Below are 18,866 nucleotides of genomic sequence, written 5' to 3' on the forward strand. Positions count from 1 at the left end.
ATAAGGACCTTTCCTTCTGGGTAAATAAACAGCAGTTAGTGCACTGCTGGGATCAAGCCCGCTGGGTTTTGTTGACACCAGCAGATAAGCAGGAAGACAGACCGGTGTTCAGGTTCCATAGATTCTGGGAACATCACTTCTGGGAGTACTTACATAAGATTAAAAACCTCCTTTAAACAGGCATGTTTTAATCCTTTATCTACCTTACTTTATTGTGGAAAATCTGTGTGAAGATGCTATAGTAGTTAGTTGCCAGTTGGTTTTTTTGTTGTAATTTCTGAATTTCATTGTTAATTTCTTTGATATACAAATATTTACTAATACAACAAATGCTAATGCTGAGCTCTGTAACCCAACTTTTCCATGGGTGGACATTTGCTCACTGATGCGACAGGGAGACATGAAGTAATGCACAGGTCTCTGATCAGCCGCAGCGGTCGGCTCCCTCACTGCAAATGTTCATAAATGGTTTGGAATGCAGTCTGCTCTGCTGTGGCAAAGCTAAACCCCAGTTGAAGGTTTTGATAATGAACTAAAATTGGCTCATTACGCACACGTGGTTGCAGGGCCAGCGAGCACCTGATTTACCTCTAAAACGCACAACGTAATTAAAGCAGACTCAAGCATGTGGGGGGGTGGGGGCGGGGGAAGACCACCGAGAGAAGCCCTTTAGAAGAAGAGGTTCTTGAGTGGTCTTGCACCGGCACCTCAGCACCTTCAGTAAACACTGGATAGGATGGAGTGCAGAGATGAAAAATAGGACATCAGCTATGTGAGAGGTAAACTAACACCATGTTTAGAAGCGACTGGAAAATAAATATTGGCCTCTCAAAGGGCTATTTTACAGATAAGTTACCTCGATACTGAGTCCCATCAGTATATGTTCCATGTGTGTTTTGGAATCAAATGCTTTGTTTTGATTTAGGATTCCTACAAAACCTTACACACTTTAATTACATGCAAGTATAATTATCCCATTCCAAACTGAGGTTTTGAGTCACATTTATGTTCCATCTAAAAGTGATCTTTTAATGGAACTCTATCACAACATTATACTCATGCTGACAGTGCTCCAATGACAAAGGCTACTAATGTATGAAATACAGTAGCTTTGGTTTGAGAGCTCCTATGACTGTTTCGTTGTCATTCTGTTACTGATAACACATCTCACTGCTCTCGAATTTCATACAGGAGTTTCTGTGTCCCATTTGGGTCAAGGAGACATTTCAGTAGGCAATGCCTATTCTGTATTTTTAGTCACTCTAGAATTTTAGTGACTAAATATAAGGCAAGCCAAATGGTGAAAAAATACTTATGCAAACAAAGAACACACGACTGAGGTCTACTCTGGACGAAAAAAACAAGAAGCCAAAAACTGATGGATGGATGCGTAATACACATATCATATGCACAACTGTAACACACCCACACCCACACAGAAGCTATTCTGTTTCTCCCAGTCCCAGTGTGCCAGAAGTCTCCTTGTGAAGAAGAAATTATACTCTATCTATCATCCACAATTTACAGTTAGCTCCAAAAATAACTGCAGATCTGAGAATGGTTTCCCAGAGTGAGGGAAACAACAGCAGTGGCTCATGGAATCTGCCCCATTGTTCTAAACCAACCCCAAAGTGTAAATGGCACTTTCCCAGCAACGGAAAACATAGAGAACTGGACAATGCATTGTCTGGGAATAAAGCAGCCTTCTGTTATTGTTCAGCTTTGGCTTTCAATCAATCTCAAATACCGGTGAGGCTGTTGATTCCAGAAGAAAGATATAAACTACAGGGTAAAAAGTTTTGCTCCGAGTGGCTTATAGCTTTTTGACCAGACAGGAGTAGTGCAGCTTTTTATCTGATAATCTCGTCATGGCTCAAGCCCTCCTTAGTGCCTCAATGACACTGTCTGGTGGATAGATAGAGCTCCTTCAGTAATTATGCCAAATGGAGGCATTATTGCAATCATTTGTCTCTAGATTCGGTATGGCGAGACAATAGGGCAGTTAAGCTGGCGTTTTCCATTTAGCGCTCTTGTAAAGTCACCTCTAACCTCTCCTAACAACAGACTATTCTGAGCTGGCCTCTGAAGTCTCAGTCTGCAACTGTCCGGGGTGGACCCAGGCATCCTGGCCTTTCGCACAGGGCCTGCCATTCATTTCATCTAAGAAACATTAGCGCTCTGTTCACCAACCACAGCAACAAGTGCCAAAGTATGCCTGGCTGGTTTATTTACAGACCTGCTATTTCCTATTTCGAGACACAAAACATCCTTTCTTCTCATACTTGTATTTAAAATAAAATAAATTTTATTCATACTCACCACCTTGCAGGTTTTAAGAGAAAATTAATTAAATGTAAGTATGCCAGAATCACTCCAAAATCGTTGTCATCCCCAGAAAGACCATTTTCTAAGAATACTTTGCTCTCACTGAGTAACCATGGGGGCATGGACCTCGATATAATAATGTACAATAATACAAGTAGCAGTCTTCCAACGTCAGACCTTTGTTTGAATATGTATTAGCAACGTACAAAGTCTATTCAGCGTTGCTGCTAGGCAACCCGCTTATCTAAATATTGTAAAACAAGAGCAGGGACATGGACCAACTACTGAGTACGCATGGCAGTAGCACCAGTAGCTGAGCCTGTGACTAACACAAAATGTAACCATAAACCTGGCACAATGTGTGCGTTGTGGACACGCTCCCCAGTCCACTGGAGTGGAACAGAGAAATCGTTCTAGAATGTGTCACACCATCAATGGCTCTGCCAGCAGTGAAAAGGATTGTAACAAATAAAAGGGGCTGTGTGTTACACGAGTACACACTGAACACAATTAGCCTGTTTAGTTTATGGAATAACTCAAATTTTGGTGCAAATTTCACATCGAATTCTGCCATCGTTATTGATCCCTGGAAGCCTAAAATAAGCCAGTATCTGTTTGGTACCCCATCGTCATTTTGCAGGGCTGAAAGTTTGTGGTCTCCCACACCCCACCCATGCAGCCAAGAACAATCTGAGGGAGAGGCGAGAGTGCACGTTTCAGATGACAGAAAAAAAGAAAAAAACATGCACCTGTCATACATGCATTCTTACGCTCTTTTGTTTAACACCTCTTGTTCCAAGGGCAACGGGTCACATGGCCCCAATATACAATTTGTTTGTGTGGTGGGTGCGTGTGTATATAATTTAGCACCTAACAAACCCAACAACAGGTGTGCACTGCAGAGTCTGTTACAAAGTAATTAACCTCTGCCAGTCCAGTGAGTCCACTTGCTATACATACAAACTGCAGCAATTACCATAAAGTTATGCTGGTGTTATAGAACACTGAACACTTAACCTGCTTCTTAAATTGGAGAGCTGGATGCTGCCTGCCTCCTTTGAACTTATGGCCTGTTTGGAATAGCTATACCTTTGTTTGTTTGTAATGTCAGTCACTGTCAATGTCTTCCTCTCTATAACTATGGTTGTTGATACACTACGGTGTTGAGTCAGAGGACTTATATCTTTCAGATATGGGGATACCTACAGTATGGGCAACGTTAGCCAGGCACAGAAATCATGATGGAAAAATTCTTAAGATATTATCCACTTTCCGTTGGATCTCTTCATCCAGCCTATTGACAATGTATGAGGAATTCAATGAATGTAAAATGTAATATATGAAAAATGCAGCCCTTTTTTGTTTTTTTGTCTCTTGCTTTGTTTTTTCCAATTTCTTTTTGTATATTTTTCTTTCCTGTTTGTTGTCAGTCTTTTTTCTCAATAAAAATGAAGTGAAAAAATAAATAAAAAGATATTATCCACTTTCCTATTCTACACCAAGATTCAAAGGCATTGTTTTTATTAACCGATAATGACCAATAATGGGCTGAACTACACCTGCCCAGGAACCTGTGGCACTTGGAAAGCCGACTGGACTGTTCAACACTATTTCAGCAGGTTGTCATACTAGTCTATTATCCACCCTTCCTGTGCTCATCAACTCCCCACAGCTAGCAGTTGTCAGTGTCCATTCCTCACATGTCCTCCGCTGACATTGGGAAACGGGTGCTGGGGTCGTTTTTCACCAGGGCTATGTCAGGCATGATAGCGCAGGTCTTATGTGAGCTGACCAAAGGCTTGGGTACAGACAGACAGGCAGGCAGGAGAGGCAGAGTGCCAAAGGCAGGGAAGAAACAGTCAAGAGGAGGCCACATGCCTGGCAGAGAGAACGAGGCCATGGCAGAACGATAAAGAACAGAGGGACAGACTCATTCTGTTCATCTCCATAAGCTCTGATCTGCTTGGCCAGCATGCACAGATGTCTAACCTCATGTAGATACATACATGCTACTTTTTGCACATTATGTCTAACCTCATATACATGCCTGAACCTTTTTATGCTATATGACTACCGGTATGTATAAACTGATTTATTTCTATTTTGACCCGGTTCTTTCCTGATTTTCTCTGCTTGCTCTCCCTTTCTCTGCCCCAAGTTTACAGAACTTGAGTCTGACAGATATGACCGTAACAAGCTGTTGAATTGCCATGCTGAACTTTGAACCATCAAAGAAAGTCCAACCTGATGATCCGTCCTTACACTGAAATAAGTAATCTGGCCAAGTATCATGTGTGAACACAACAGTATCAATAACAGTCCCGAGTCACTTGTGTCAGTGTGCAAACCTAAAACTCTGGGAACCCGATGGTCCGGTTTGGCCTTTGTGCTATAAGGTGTGTTGGGGTCTATTTGAACACAAAATCTGTGGAAAGTGGACATTCCACAACCCGCTGATTTGTTCCATGCAGCACAATGTGCAGTTGTCACTTGCCATCTGACTTCCTGTAAATGACATACATTTGGGCAACAGATAAGGGACAACTTCAGATATTTACATAGTGTACCATATCTGGACAACAATATCAGTTGCTTTTTTATATAATGATATGGTAATAAGTTCATAAAAGCAGAGACTTTGGCGAGTTTACCAAGGGGGATCTTCATCCACTCCTGACATCACGATCACGCCCCATCATGGGAAATGTTGGGGAGTTTCTTGTTCAAACAATTTCCAATTTGATATTGTAAAAGAAAATGCCAAATTAAAACATATATACTGCTTTTTCACATTATTTGAATTTCCAGTGATCAAAATTATGTGTTGCTTTAACAGGTTGACCATGTCCCAATGAAGTGAGTTAAGACTTCAGAGAAACATTGAATTTTTTTATTTTCTTGGTTTTATATAACTTGATGGGGTCTCCAAGAGAATGGCAAAAGAGTTACCTAGCCAAAAGGCTCACAGTACAATGACTTAACTCAATATGCATTACAAAGCAGGTGAAGAGCATCCTTTGTAAATGTCTGTGATGGCAAAGAACAATGGACGCCTTTGTCAGATCAACAGGGCAGACTTCATTCAACGAGAACTATCTTCTGCCTTCCCACATAGTTGGCCAACCAATCACTGAAGCGGGGGAGGAGCTAGGGACATCAGGGCGGTGTGCGTGGTGACCTGCCTCAGCAGCTGCCCTAATCCAGAACTAGAGACAGTTTCCCCCTCTCTTGGCTCTGGATTAGACCGGATCTCAGGGCTGTTCCGGCAATGTCAGCATGTACAGTCTTTCCCAAGCAGATTTCCAATGACCAATATTACAATGCCAGGATGACTGCTCAGGTTTATCGCAATGCTCAATGTTTATCCTCACTCACTGCAACAAACTGTTTCTTCATAAGGTGTGTGAAATCATGGTCTCTAGTCATGACTGGCTTCCAGGAGAAACATTTTTGTTCAGGAACGAACACCACCTCAAATTTGAGATATCCTATTCTTTGCACTCTGCCTACAAACTAATCTCAGAGAAGAAGCAATGCCCTGTGGTCTCTGTATGGCACAATTGTCTTGACCCCCCCCCCCCCCCCCCCCCACACACACACATGTGACACAGACACTAATGCAGCAGTATTATTCAGTGGCCATGCTGGAAACTTCCGGCCCCCTCTTTGCTCCACGTAGAACAGTCTGTGTTTGTCTGAGACGAGAGGCAGCAAACAGACTGAGCACTCAATAAATCCCCTTTATATATATATAAAGGGCGACTCCGGCCAACAGTGGCATGTCCATCCCTGCTAAAAAGTCCTACAGCACATAGGCCGTTTCCAGGTCAGATAAGCCTTCAGTTGAGAGGGACAGCATGTGCAGGAGACATGAGGCCGCTGAGGACGGGGTGTTTACTGCGTAAAAGGAAGCTCTCTCTGGCCACAGTGCACCAGCTGTCAGGAATTGGAAACAATGGGGTCACTTGTCCAAACAAGAGAGACAGATGAACTGATTATGGGTGAATTGTGATTAACAGCCCTTACTGTACATTGTCCAATCTACCTCGTCAGATCACTTAGGGTCAAAAGGACATTTTCTGCAGTTAGTGTTTAATAAACGCTGTGTCACTGACTCGCTGCCTGGACACTGGACACTGGTTCGACCATCTGCTTTTTTTATTGACCCGTTCAACTGTGACGAGCGGCTGTCTGCATCTTCATTTTGGAGTTGGGAGCACCACCACCAGCCTCCCCCACCCCCTGCTGACAAGACAAATGAGGCCAAAAGTCTCAACCCAGTACAGGGTGAGCATGCAGGGAGGTCAGGAGGAGGTCCGTCCGTCGTCCGAGGAGACTTGCAGGAAAGAAACATCTTGATTGTCCCCTAGAGGAAACAAGGCTGCTGACGATGCCAGTTCCACAGGGGTTGGGAAATCAATAGACACCTTATGAAGATGTTAACTGAGTATGTGGGGCCGGGGTAGGAAAATTACCACCAGCCACAATCCATTTTGGTATGAAATATTTCGGTTGGAAAATCCCTTTCCTGGATAGGACTGAGGGGAAGAGAGAGAGTGTATGTGTGTGAGACATTTTCAGGGTTTTTAGGGGGGGGGGTTATCATCTTTTTGACCTAACTTTAACACAATCAATGACCCAGGAGCCCTTGTCAGGGCCTCAAACCCAGTACCGTGTGGTCCCGTTTTCCCAAAGGGCCCCTGCGAGCCAAGGTCCCCTGGGCCCCGGCCCTGTGTGTGTGTGTGTGTGTGTGTGACGTGTGTATGTAAAACGCATGTCTTCGCATGCCAATAAAGCTCATTTGAATTGAAGTGTGTGTGAGGGGGGGGGGGGGGGGGCTTCACAGTGTTGCAGAGACAGATTAACATTGTGTTAATTACAGCAGACTGCAGTGGAGGTGTCAAAATGGGTTAGCATGCTGATATCCCCTGACGCCTCTCTGGAATTCAGGCCTTAAAACCTGCCTTTTCAGAAACGATCATGGATGACTCAGACATTCTCAACCAGCCAACACTACAGAAGATAACACTGCAGGTCTGCAACACTACTGTGAGCAATGATCAAGAACACTTACAATCAGGTTAGAACCAAGTGCAGGTCAAGAAGTTAAGCTAGGCCTTTTATCCGCTATACAAGAGGGATTTCAGATGTCAGAGGTTAGATGATGGCATTGGCAGACAAATGTGGTTGGACAAATCATATAGAAGCCCTGTGTCATCTTTGTGGCAAGCCATGAGACAATAACAGTGATCTTCTAGGGTGTGATCAGGATTACAGTAAATGGCATGGAATAATGGATGCGAAGCTCGAAAACAGGAAGCAAAGTGGTGCGCCAAAAACGACTCAAACAGTGGAAAAGAAAGGCTAAAATCTCCATCCATAGATCTTTTGTCATAGTTTCAACCCATCACAAACCTGAGGGAGTGATTTGTACAAGGGCACAAGGTTCAAAATCACACTTCCTCTCAATGGACCAATCAAAGGGGATCTGCCTTGAAAGCCATGTCCTGCCTTTGCACCGTCCTTGTCAAAAACTGACTTCAAACCAGGATAACCTTGCCTGGGAATGCAGTGTTTTGTTCCCTTTTGTTCAGTCTACCATTGTGAGCCAGTAGAGTAAACAGTAGGACAACGTCCTATTGTCAGGCTTCTTCGGAGCTCACACAGACACCCCAGTCTAAACTAAGAAAAATAACATGAGCCAGTCAGGATCATGAAATTGACTACATTTAGGACCGTAAAACAATGATGCACTATGAAGTGTCCACTTTAGTGCTGGTCACTTCTGATACTGTTTAACTTCTGAATAGTTGAACCTCATAGTAGCTCTTACATTTGGTCTTGCTTGGCTCATTCAATTGTAAAATGTTTGGACTCAAGATTTAGAATTTATGATAGTGGTAGCACTCAACTAAAGAAGTGAATGCATGGGGTGTGCCGGACCCGGTGGTAGCTGACTGGATATAGTGTGTCAACCACATAATAGCAACGTCCATGGTTCAATCCCAACTTGTGTTTCATGTATTTTTCTCTCTCTCTCTCTCTGCCCCTATAGCTTCTTCTCTCTCTACTGTGGATTGATCTGAATTAAGCAACAACAAAATGTATGTTAAACAATATACGCAACATTTACAGAATCCAACACCACCAAACAGATGCTGGTGCCACAACCCATGATGAGGTATTGTATTGGACCTCCTGTGTGGTGGCACCAGCTCGTCTGAGGTAGAAAACTGCTGAACACAGCAAGTCAGATTGGTGTGATGTTGTGTAAACTGAACTGCTTTAGGTGTTAAGACATATAAACTACGTCTGGCCAGATTGCTTACCAGTGTAGATGATGACAAGGTGTAGTTGTACCAGATAACATAAGAATCTATCAAAGAATTCCTAGGCCTTGAATTTCAACTGAAAGGCCTAGGAAATCTTGGAAGTCAAACTAATTAAGTACTAAGTATTTTATGAATTGTGTGTAGGCGGTGTAATAATATTGTTATGGATACAAAAGAAAACTAGCCTTTCCTTACCTTTAAAATAGCTTTAAATTCAGTGTGAGCTAAACAAACCCATTTGCCTCCAGATCAAAGCAATGTGTGTAATTCTATTCACATCTGCAGACCAAATATGGTGAATATCAACATAAAAGTAAACCAAAACTTAGTGGTCCCAGTTAGGTTTCCACCAGTAAAATGGGTGCAACAAATGGGCAATGGAACATTTGTCTAGGGGTTATTGGTCTCTTAACCACAGCAAAGAGTTAACTGAGCCCATTTGTGGACTAGTTTAAAAAGAATCAAGAGGAAGAGGATAATTATAGGAAAAACCAAGACGCAAGCTTTATCTTATGTATGAAATACTGAAACATTCTGACTGCATTTTCAGCGTGAAACTACTTCGAAAAGCAACATACTAAAATATATTGACAAGAGTGATGTATGTGTATGTTCATTTATTATACCGTAATTAAAAAAAAACTCAATTAAATCAAGTGTGTACGGTAAAACAGGAAAATTACAACAAAAAAGTCCATTTGTTATACAAATAAACAATCCTAAAACGCATCATGCAAATAGACACCTCTTTGCATGCCATGCCCAGAGTTTCTACAGCAAATACCAAATTGCGTGTTCTTTTCAAACTATACCAAGTTCTAAATAATGTAACTAAACTGTCCATTCTGTAACATGGACTTGTTCGCCGTAGCCTCACACACATATGCATGGCTACACTCCACCAAATGCTTGTGGGACGGCGGGTAACGCCGAAGTAACACTGTTGTAAACTTTGTGCAATAAATTAAGTTTCAAACTATTTGAACGTGGATATGAAACCTTACCTTGTCCCGGCCATTTCCGTCACATTGTAAGGTAAATGATGAATAAAGAAATAAAGCCTTTCGTCTGGTTGTTTTTGCCTCAAGTTGTAGATTAGTTTTCTTCTCACCGGGTAGAAAGCAGCCAGGGTGAGCCTTGTGTGAACAGGAGACAGTTCTCAGTAGTGAATCCGATATGGAGTCTCCGCCTTTGCACGTGAGTCATAGCAGGACGGGACTGGATGGGGGGTCACCCCCCTCCCCCCCAAACCGACAGTGGGCCGCGCTACACCACCCCCCATCGGCAAATTCCCCACACTCCCACTACTAGTAGCCGCCGGTGTTGCAGACAGGCCAGTCTAGCCTACTCCAGGCTCAGATTTCGTTTTTATTATTTTTGATAGGTATATATACTAGGAAAAACAACTCATTTAATAAAAGAATAAACTGTCCATTGTCTGTTTCCAAATCCCATCTACAGATGGTCCCAAATGAAGTTCAGTTCAGGGTCCGTCCAACAACATGTTGCCTAGACTGGAGATTTGATTTTGAATACAGACAGACAGCGACACCTGCTGGAATACAAGTAGACTATCATGCCATTTCAGAACAAAAGTATAACCATCATGTAATGGCCAAACAACACTTTATTCACAATTACGATTTAAACACTCAAATCTATAGAAGTTTCGGGAGAAAAAATAAAAATCATAGAAGCTAACAAAGGCAATATGCTAAAATGTCACATTGATAATTACATTTGTTGTGCTGTTCCATCTTCTGCACAGTATACAAATACATCCATTCATTTTATAGGGACCTATCTTTTCACAGTGAACATTTTAAGTGCTTTCCCAATGTAAGGAAGTGTTTATACTAAAGCCAGAACACCTTTTATCAAACGTCTCTAGAGAAGGAAAGGACAACCATACAAAATATGAGCAATGACGTTTCTCAAGCTATGCTTCTATACCTAAAATGTCATTTTAACCAACCCATATCATACAAGAGATGTGCCCCTTTAGTATTATAAAAAATATTGTAAACATTTATATTAATTGCACAACATACATTCAAATACATACTGTACTGTACAGCAAGTTTTTATTTCAGTATTGTTATCTTATAGCACCATGTATAGCAAGCTGATCAAACTATTTTTAGAACCTCTACAGTGTGGCATTGACAATACAAACAAATAAAAGGTAATACACTCAGATGCTTGTATTGTGCCATAGATGGGATAGTGGTTAGAGTGTAGACCTTTTGAAGGTGTGGCTGACATGGCGTGGCTAAGCAAAGGGCAATCAGTAGGGTAGGCAAAATGTATTGACCACAGCTCTTATTAACAGAGAAGGGGTGATGACGTTGCATCAATGACATTCATCAACATTAAGATTAGCTATAATACAAAAAAATTGTCAAATATCCATCATTGAGTCCAGACCACTTTACATGTGCACAGACATATCGATGAACATTGAGCAAGGATTTCAGAAATCACATTCCTATTAAGGGCTAACGATCGCAGCTAACCAATATGTGGCAAATAAGACATACCCAGAATATCAGTGTGTAGCAGCAGAGTGGATGTCTAAAGCCTAATTTATACTTCATCGTACAACAGTGTGGCTTACTGAAAAGAATAGATTTTCTAGCTAACGACACAATCGACACAATGCATGACCAAGTATAAATTAGGCTTAATAAAGCCTCATGTCTATTGGTGCTTTGGTTTCCACCTATTTCCACATGACATGAAAGGAAGCCAATTAAAGCCAATACAGTATACAGTATAATCTACAAGTAGTACTGCGAAAATGAATGTCTGCTTGTGGACACCAAAACAGCCCCACTTCAAACACAGCAACAGAGTTTTGCTGGGGTGTGATGGGAGTTGTGATTATGTGAGAGTATAAAGAGTGTGAGAGAGAAATAAGAGTCTTGGAGAGTGAGAAAAGTTTCCTATTGATCTCCGCGTTTCTCCCAGTGAGGTGGTGATCGGAGCGTTAGCTGGTCGGTGCCAGCGGGCTCTCTCAGAAAACCCTCAAACCCAAAAAGACAATACAATAGTATCTCAGTTACACTCCAGTGATGTCTGTACAAGGTCCTTGGGTTCTCCTGAACCCCCCCTCTCTCTCCTCCACCTCCTCTTACTCCTTTGTTGGAGGCACTCACGGAGTGGTGAGTTGTGGTAGACAGGTGGTTAACCGACCCACCCTTCCCAAATCTGTCCTCTGTGGAGGAAGGAAAACAAATATTGTGTCATTTGAGGTGCTTCACTGGAAACCATGGCTCCAGTTGTTGTCTGTTCCTAGCAGCAGCAGTGAGAGAGACACACTAAAAAATGAAGACTGACAACATATTTCAAGACAATAACTTATCAGAGCCCTATCATTGACTAGTGTGTGCAGGACTTCAGCATTGCAAACGCAGGTACAATAGAGGGTTTGCGTGGAGGAGCACAAAGACTTAATGGCAAGAGAGGGAGAAATGGTGAGGGACGGTGGGGAGGAGGTTGGGTTATGGAGAGCGTGCTGCTGAGCCATCTGACCAAGCATAGGATTGAGGTTGTGGATGGATGGGGGAGCTTGGCTGAATATGAGGGAACAGATGGCTTATGACAAACTCACAGCGATTTGGAGGAGGGCCTCTTCACTTTTGGCCTCTTTCGACGATGAACTGGCCTGAAGCATGCACAGCACGTTACACACGTGCATGGGCAGACGCATGTGCATGGAGACACGTACACAGGTACGTAGATACACACACACAGAAACACACACACACACACACACGTGCATATCACACATGTGCATATAACACATGCGGGCACACACATACGCACACACACACACACACACACACACACACACAGCAGAGACAAGCAATTAGGCTTTATGACAAAAAAGGGAATAGCAGAAGCTGAAAGCAGCCTTGTATTTTGGCACTCGCTAGCGTCCTCATGCTTAAAGCGTTGGATAAACCTTGGGTTGTGTAGCAACCTGCTTCTGTGCTCTATGATCTGCAATCGAGAAAAGTGATTCTAAGTGTGATTCTATTCATCCTCATGTATGGCGAAACAGGTCTCCAAATCACAATTTCAGCAAATAACAAGCACAAAAATGTAGTAGATTCCACCAATCTTTATAAAATATAAACTTCAGTGAAATGGCTTTATTCATGTTACATTACCCATGACCCATCTAGTGTAACAAAACATGATAAGTCTACATCAGTGTACGTGTAAATAGGCAAAACTATTGCACCATGACTTGTTTTTCTATATTATACAGAATGTGTTTGTTTGTTGCTAAAGTGTTGCATGCAATGAGAATGAATAGACTCAGTACTTCCAGCCCCTCGCTCACAGAGCACACAAACAACAAATAAAGATGATCAATGCCCACTGCTCTTAATACTGTAGTTAGGATCAGTAAATGGAAATGCAGAGGACAAATGTTGTGCAAATATACAAATACCCCAAGAAATTAAAAGAAAGGAAAACATTTACTACCAAAGCCATTTTGATATACAACCCAAGGTTCTGACAAAGTTCTAACATCGCTTTAACACTTTGATCACAGTATTAGGAACCCATGGCAATTCAGTACAATTCAGTACAAACATTAAAGAGGTTCAGTTTCACCAGACTATCCGTGTATTTTATGCCTTTGACTCCCCAAATGACTCTCAGCAGGCGGAAACAAGACCAAAGAGCATCTTGGGAGGCTGTAAACTCTGAGTTCACATTGTAACATGAATTCCATCTGTGGCATTTGTAAAAGTAATCAGCTATGGGCAAGGGGAAGATGAGAATACCTGTAGTCGCTGAAGGAGTTTCGCTCTTTTCCTCCTGAAAAAGAGAGAAGACAAGAGATGGTATGAATCATTTTGTTTCAACCCCAATACACAATACATAAAACCAATACAATACAATACAATACAATACAATACAATACAATACAATACAATACAATACAATACAATACAATACAATACAATACAATACAATACAATACAATACAATATTGTTGAGTATTTCTGACTCACCCTTCTCTGGGTTGCACTGTTTATGTCCCTTGCAGCTCCGCAGCTCCATAAGCTGTTGGTGCATTGAATTCAGAGCATCGCGGTCCAGTGTGCTGACGCCATTTATCAGCTACAAGCACAGCAAGGACAATATTTTCAGTAAGAGTTTAGCCAAAACATGACTATAAAGACCATTTACTGGAGTCGCCACAGGAAACTCCATACCCCCTGTGTTGGAGATAACGGAAATACCATATGAATCATGTTGTGATATCCTGCTGCAGAACCCTCGGAAACTCTGGCACTGGTGATATACGTGTCTGTGCGTGTATATGTGCATGTGTGTTCCTGTGCACAGATTACATACCTGGTACGGGTCAGTGTTGAGGTCAAAATACTCCAGGAAACCAGTAGCAAACTCGCAGAACACAAAGTTGTGCGTGTCATTGATGGTCCTCAGGCACCAGTAAGTGTTGTTGTTGGCACTAGTGCAAGCACAGAATGGACCCACTGACGAGGACACGGACAGACAGGGACGTGTAGGGCAATACAGGGAAGGAAGGGCGAGGAATGGAAGAAAATAAAACAAAACAATATTACTAAACTAACTAAAGTGAGTGACACCCACAGCCACAACACTAGAGGGGGCAACCATGATCTGGTACCACCCAAATTTAGAACAAACATGGGAAAATTCTCATTCTACTACTAATGTGGACACCATCCAAAGGATTTGTATCACTGGCTTCTTTCTAAATTGACCTGAAATGGCCCGGACGGTTAACTCAACCGTCTGGGTACCTAGGCTGCTGAGCCAGCCTGACGGCGTGCCGCAGGTTCGACTCCCAATCCTGACAGCCTTTGCCGCGTGTCTTCCCCCATCTCTATCCCCATTTCCTGTCAGTTTACTTCCATCCTATCAATAAAGGCAGAAAATGGCAAAACTATCTTAAAAAAAATAAAACTTGGCCTGAAATGACATCCATCAGGAGACCACAAGGGGAGGTAAATGTAAATTACCATAGAAAGGAGGTGTCATTCACTCACTACCGCTGTTATGCTCCTTTGCACATAATAGTGTTTTATATTGGTTGATGACATGTATTATTGTGTTAATGTTTTTATGCTATGTTAATTAATTGGCCTATCTCACAGCCCGCTTTTCACGCCCACTTCCGGTAAATAGTGGTGTCATTAACATTAGCATTTACACGTTTTTTTCTCTGGAGAATCTAAGTACATTTTCTAATGTAAAAATGTGACAGACCAATATTATTATGAAGCAAACAAGATGGTAAATCAGCTCGAACAGATAGAACAAACCTTACCTTGAGAAAACAAAAGTTGTAGACTTCTTAAATTACCTCTGTTAACATGTAGCGTCTATGGAGTGACGTCACGCTATCACCACTAACCCCTGAAAGGGGGCGTATTAAGGGGGGCGGGGAAATTCTGTGAGATAGGCTTATTGAATACAGTTCCCACTTTGGTTTCAATGAACTTAGACCCCGAAAGGCTTTGGAATGGATGTCTCACTTGTCCAGAAGGGGGCAGTCTGCCAGTGCTGGTTGTCATGTGTGAAGCAGGTGAGGCCAGGCATGCTGCAGGTGTCATTGTTCCGGAGCCTCTTGAGGAGCTTGCGGAGCTTCTTCCGACGCTTCTGCTCCTTCATCATCCACTGTTTCTTCTGTTTGGATGGCATTCTGATAAGGTGCAGAGAAAGAGGTTTGCAGTGAGGGGTGGAAGGGTCGCAAAATAACAATTCCCTTTGAAAAGCATTATGGTCTGCAGAACATAGCAAAAAACGGCTTGTTTTATTATGTACCTGATTGAGTGGATGCGACCTGCGTTGAGCCTGAAGGCTTCCTTATTCTTGAAGAAATAACTGGAAAGAAAAGGCAGGAGTTCCAGTTGTAATTTATGTTTGTCACGTGGACAGCTACACTCACAGCAAAATCTTGAGTGTTAATTTAACTGTGTGTGTGTGTGTGTGTGTGTGTGTGTGTGTGTGGGGGGGGGGGGGGGGGGGGGGGGGGGAACCCTCACCTGGGGGTGTCACACTCGCACTCATCAGGTCGCACCTTCTTCAAGTGACCTTTGACGTCACGCAGGTTCTTGATTTTGGTCTGCAGGGTTTCGATCTAAACACAAACAAGAATCACAATTGCACGTCGAGGTTTCAGTTGAAACAAATCAAATCCACTGAATTAGTGAGAGAAATCTGAAGGAAAAGAGCAGGGCTGTACCTCATGCTCAATGTGCAGTTTGTGGTCTTTCCATGCTTGAAGGGATTTGTAGAGACCTCCATCACACTTAACGGTGTCATTCATAAGAATGGCACACCTGCCGAGAAAGCAGACAGAGAGATATCAGAAGAACCATGGCTTTTACTACTATAAACCGTCCAACCATCACTCTTTGCCCCCATGCTCCCTCCAGCCAGCCACACACACACACACACACACACACACACACACACACACACACACACACACACACACACACACACACACACACACACACACACACACACACACACACACACACACACACACACACACACACACACACACACACACAGTCCTTACCTGTAGGTGACTTTAAGTGCAGCAGAGGGTGATAAGCTGTTGTTACTGGGGGTGGGTTTGACGGTGACCTCCATGCCACTGAACTCCTCATCCTCCTCCTCCATGTTCCCCACTTCTCCTCTCCTGCCCGAGCTGCTGTTCCTGGAGCCCACAGGTCGGTAGCCCTCCTCCAAGTCAACAGCGTACAGATCTCCGTCCAGCTCAAACGGTATGGAGCGTGACCATCGGCTCCGAGGCACACTCTTGCTGGTCTTCATCTCTGAGTGGGGGGAAAGTATACGCAATAAGTGATACTGCTCAAATATATTTCTACCAGTTATTTCCAAACTCGCCTTTTCCAATGGCTGAGGCGTGCCGGTTAGGAGTACGCCTCAGTCTGCCTATCTGGTCAACTTCACTGTACTTCCTTCAGTTCCTTGGGTCCTCAGCAATACAACTGACAAGCCCTTTTTTATATAAAAATAAATGTATCCCACGATTTTTGCAATACATTTTTTCCACCCAGTGTCAATTATCTAATGTAATCCTGGACGCTACACTCACTCTGCCAACCTGGGGAGAGCAACGGACTGACCTCATGCTTCCTTCTATGCATGAGGAGTCCAAACTGCTTCTTTTCACCTGACAGGGAGTTTCCCCGGTTGGATGTAGCACGTGGAAGAACATGTAATTCCAATCAGTTGCTTTCCCCTCCATCAGGCACCCCAGCTGGCCAGGGAAGGCAGTATAAAGACCAGGATTACTGCATGTTTTTTGTGAGGTTACCTACCCTAGGGACACGGGGAGAACATGCAAACTCCACACCTTACACGTGATCGGATGAGCGGTTCGTGATATAAGCCTGCCCACACAAGAACTTCTCACTGTACTGTGCTAAGAACCCAAGGAAGTTCAGTGTCAAATGTCCAGCATCAGTTGCTGAATTATAGCACATACCTATATCTTACTCTATACACTCAGTATACACTCTATATTTACTACTGTAGACAAAGATGCACCTGGATTAAAATCACCAGACACTGGTTATCATTTATTCTCTAAATTGTTCCTCTCTCTCTCTCTCTCTCTCTCTCTCTCTCCCTCTCCCTCTATATATCCATAGAAAGGAGGTATATATATATATATATATATATATATATATATATATATATATATATATATATATATAGTTATATATATAGTTTTTGTACAATACTGATATTGTATGATGAGCTTCTTATCATTTCTATTTCATCACAGTCACTATTTTCTAACCCCTGACTGATAAATTGCAGTATGGATCACGTGTGAGTTTCTAACTCGACCACTTGGTGGCAGCACTGACATCCATTTTACCATGAACTCTTCAAAAGCTAGGAATTTTACCTTGAGATTAATGCCCCTTTTTTGTAAGGCTTTTGTATTACAAGGGCATTTCAAAGTAAGGCACCAGTATCTTTCAGAACAAAATAAGCTGTTTCTATTAATAACTACTGGCAACCTAGTTCACGTGACTGACGGGGGAGCTTACTCCTCTTAGTGAGCAGCCTCTTCCTCTTCAGTACAGCGGTCTGTTTGAGGCCCAGGGGGCCACAGTTACAGCTGTCAGAGTTGGTCACGCCACCAAAGAGGCGGGAGCCACCACTGGCCATCAGAGCCTGCATACGCGGGGCAAAGAGACTGGCCATGCCCTTGCATTTATACAGCCTCAGCTTGCCAGTCGAGTCCTCCACGCACTGCCACTTCTGTGAGAACACAGACACATAGATGGTGAATTGGGTTAGGTAGTTATAGGTAGGTTGGAAAGTGCGTGCGTGCGTGCGTGCGTGCGTGCGTGCGTGCGTGCGTGCGTGCGTGCCGTCCATCCGTCCGTGCCGTCCGTGCCGTCCATGCGTGCGTGTGATATGTGTGTGTGTGTGTGTATGTGTGTGTGTGTGTGTGTGTATGTGTGTGTGTGTGTGTGTGTGTGTGTATGTGCTTCTGCCGTCATACCCTACAGATTTCATATGTGGTTAAAATAGGAACATGGATGTCGAAGGAGTCAGGCACAGGAGTACGATGATAGCAAAAATTGCTATTGCAAAATTCAATATTTTACACCTACTGCAATCACTGCACTGGATGTGTGAGACATCATCCCATACTTATATGCTTTTCACATCTGCTCTTTCTCCAGTCCTTCCAGATGAATACCTGTCCTGGTTGCTGGCAGGAGGTCTGGTACTCAGCCTTCTGACAAAGATCTTTGACCCGCTGGTATTTAGGAAGGAAGTTCTCCTCCTGAGCCACTTCCTTCCCGTCAGCCCTCTTGTGCAGTGGCTTCCTGTGTGAAAAAGTAAAGGGTTAGTTTTAAAGACGGTAATGCCAACCTGCTATGGAGACTAATGTCACAAGGTGACAAAGCTCGAAATGACAACATATTCTGTGAAAGGTCAATCAATAAACCTTACCCTCTCTCTACCAGGAAAGAGTCCCTCCATGTTTTCGTTTTCTTGTTTAACTGGAACCTAACAACAACAATAAAAAAAACTATCAGCTAAAGGAGATAAATCTTTTTTCTTGTCACAGCAGCTGCTGATATTTGGAGTGGGCAAACATGTAGTGCATTTTCAAATGTCATCGTTGTACTG

At 42.9% G+C, this 18,866-nt stretch overlaps 2 protein-coding genes across 10 annotated transcripts in view; both read right to left on the minus strand.

Moving 5' to 3' along the window:
- arhgap46a (Rho GTPase activating protein 46a) overlaps positions 1 to 9,807 on the minus strand; it is a 40,480-nt gene extending 30,673 nt beyond the window's left edge. For both annotated transcript variants that reach the window (XM_079510945.1, XM_079510944.1), the window contains exon 1: positions 9,662 to 9,807. In XM_079510945.1, coding sequence (XP_079367071.1) covers positions 9,662 to 9,675 — 14 coding nt within the window. In that variant the 5' untranslated portion in view covers positions 9,676 to 9,807. The remainder of the gene's footprint in view (positions 1 to 9,661) is intronic.
- A 459-nt stretch (positions 9,808 to 10,266) lies between these two features.
- The window catches only part of sulf2a (sulfatase 2a), a gene marked incomplete at its 3' end in the record, with an annotated part of 67,986 nt that continues 59,386 nt past the window's right edge, over positions 10,267 to 18,866 (minus strand). For 4 of the 8 annotated variants that reach the window (XM_079510967.1, XM_079510965.1, XM_079510966.1 and 1 more), the window contains 13 exons: positions 18,687 to 18,743; positions 18,430 to 18,559; positions 17,768 to 17,981; positions 16,258 to 16,516; positions 15,916 to 16,012; positions 15,716 to 15,810; positions 15,495 to 15,554; positions 15,206 to 15,372; positions 14,037 to 14,179; positions 13,691 to 13,799; positions 13,460 to 13,493; positions 12,271 to 12,324; positions 10,267 to 11,874 (listed from right to left, as the gene is read on the minus strand). In XM_079510967.1, coding sequence (XP_079367093.1) covers positions 11,844 to 11,874; positions 12,271 to 12,324; positions 13,460 to 13,493; positions 13,691 to 13,799; positions 14,037 to 14,179; positions 15,206 to 15,372; positions 15,495 to 15,554; positions 15,716 to 15,810; positions 15,916 to 16,012; positions 16,258 to 16,516; positions 17,768 to 17,981; positions 18,430 to 18,559; positions 18,687 to 18,743 — 1,450 coding nt within the window. Of the gene's footprint in view, positions 11,875 to 12,270; positions 12,325 to 12,624; positions 12,663 to 13,459; positions 13,494 to 13,690; positions 13,800 to 14,036; positions 14,180 to 15,205; positions 15,373 to 15,494; positions 15,555 to 15,715; positions 15,811 to 15,915; positions 16,013 to 16,257; positions 16,517 to 17,767; positions 17,982 to 18,429; positions 18,560 to 18,682; positions 18,744 to 18,866 lie in introns of those variants that run through there. The other 4 variants (XM_079510970.1, XM_079510971.1, XM_079510969.1 and 1 more) reach the window with 4 other exon arrangements.

The sequence above is a fragment of the Electrona antarctica genome, assembly GCF_951216825.1.
Source record: "Electrona antarctica genome assembly, chromosome: 9".
NCBI classification, from domain to species: domain Eukaryota; kingdom Metazoa; phylum Chordata; class Actinopteri; order Myctophiformes; family Myctophidae; genus Electrona; species Electrona antarctica.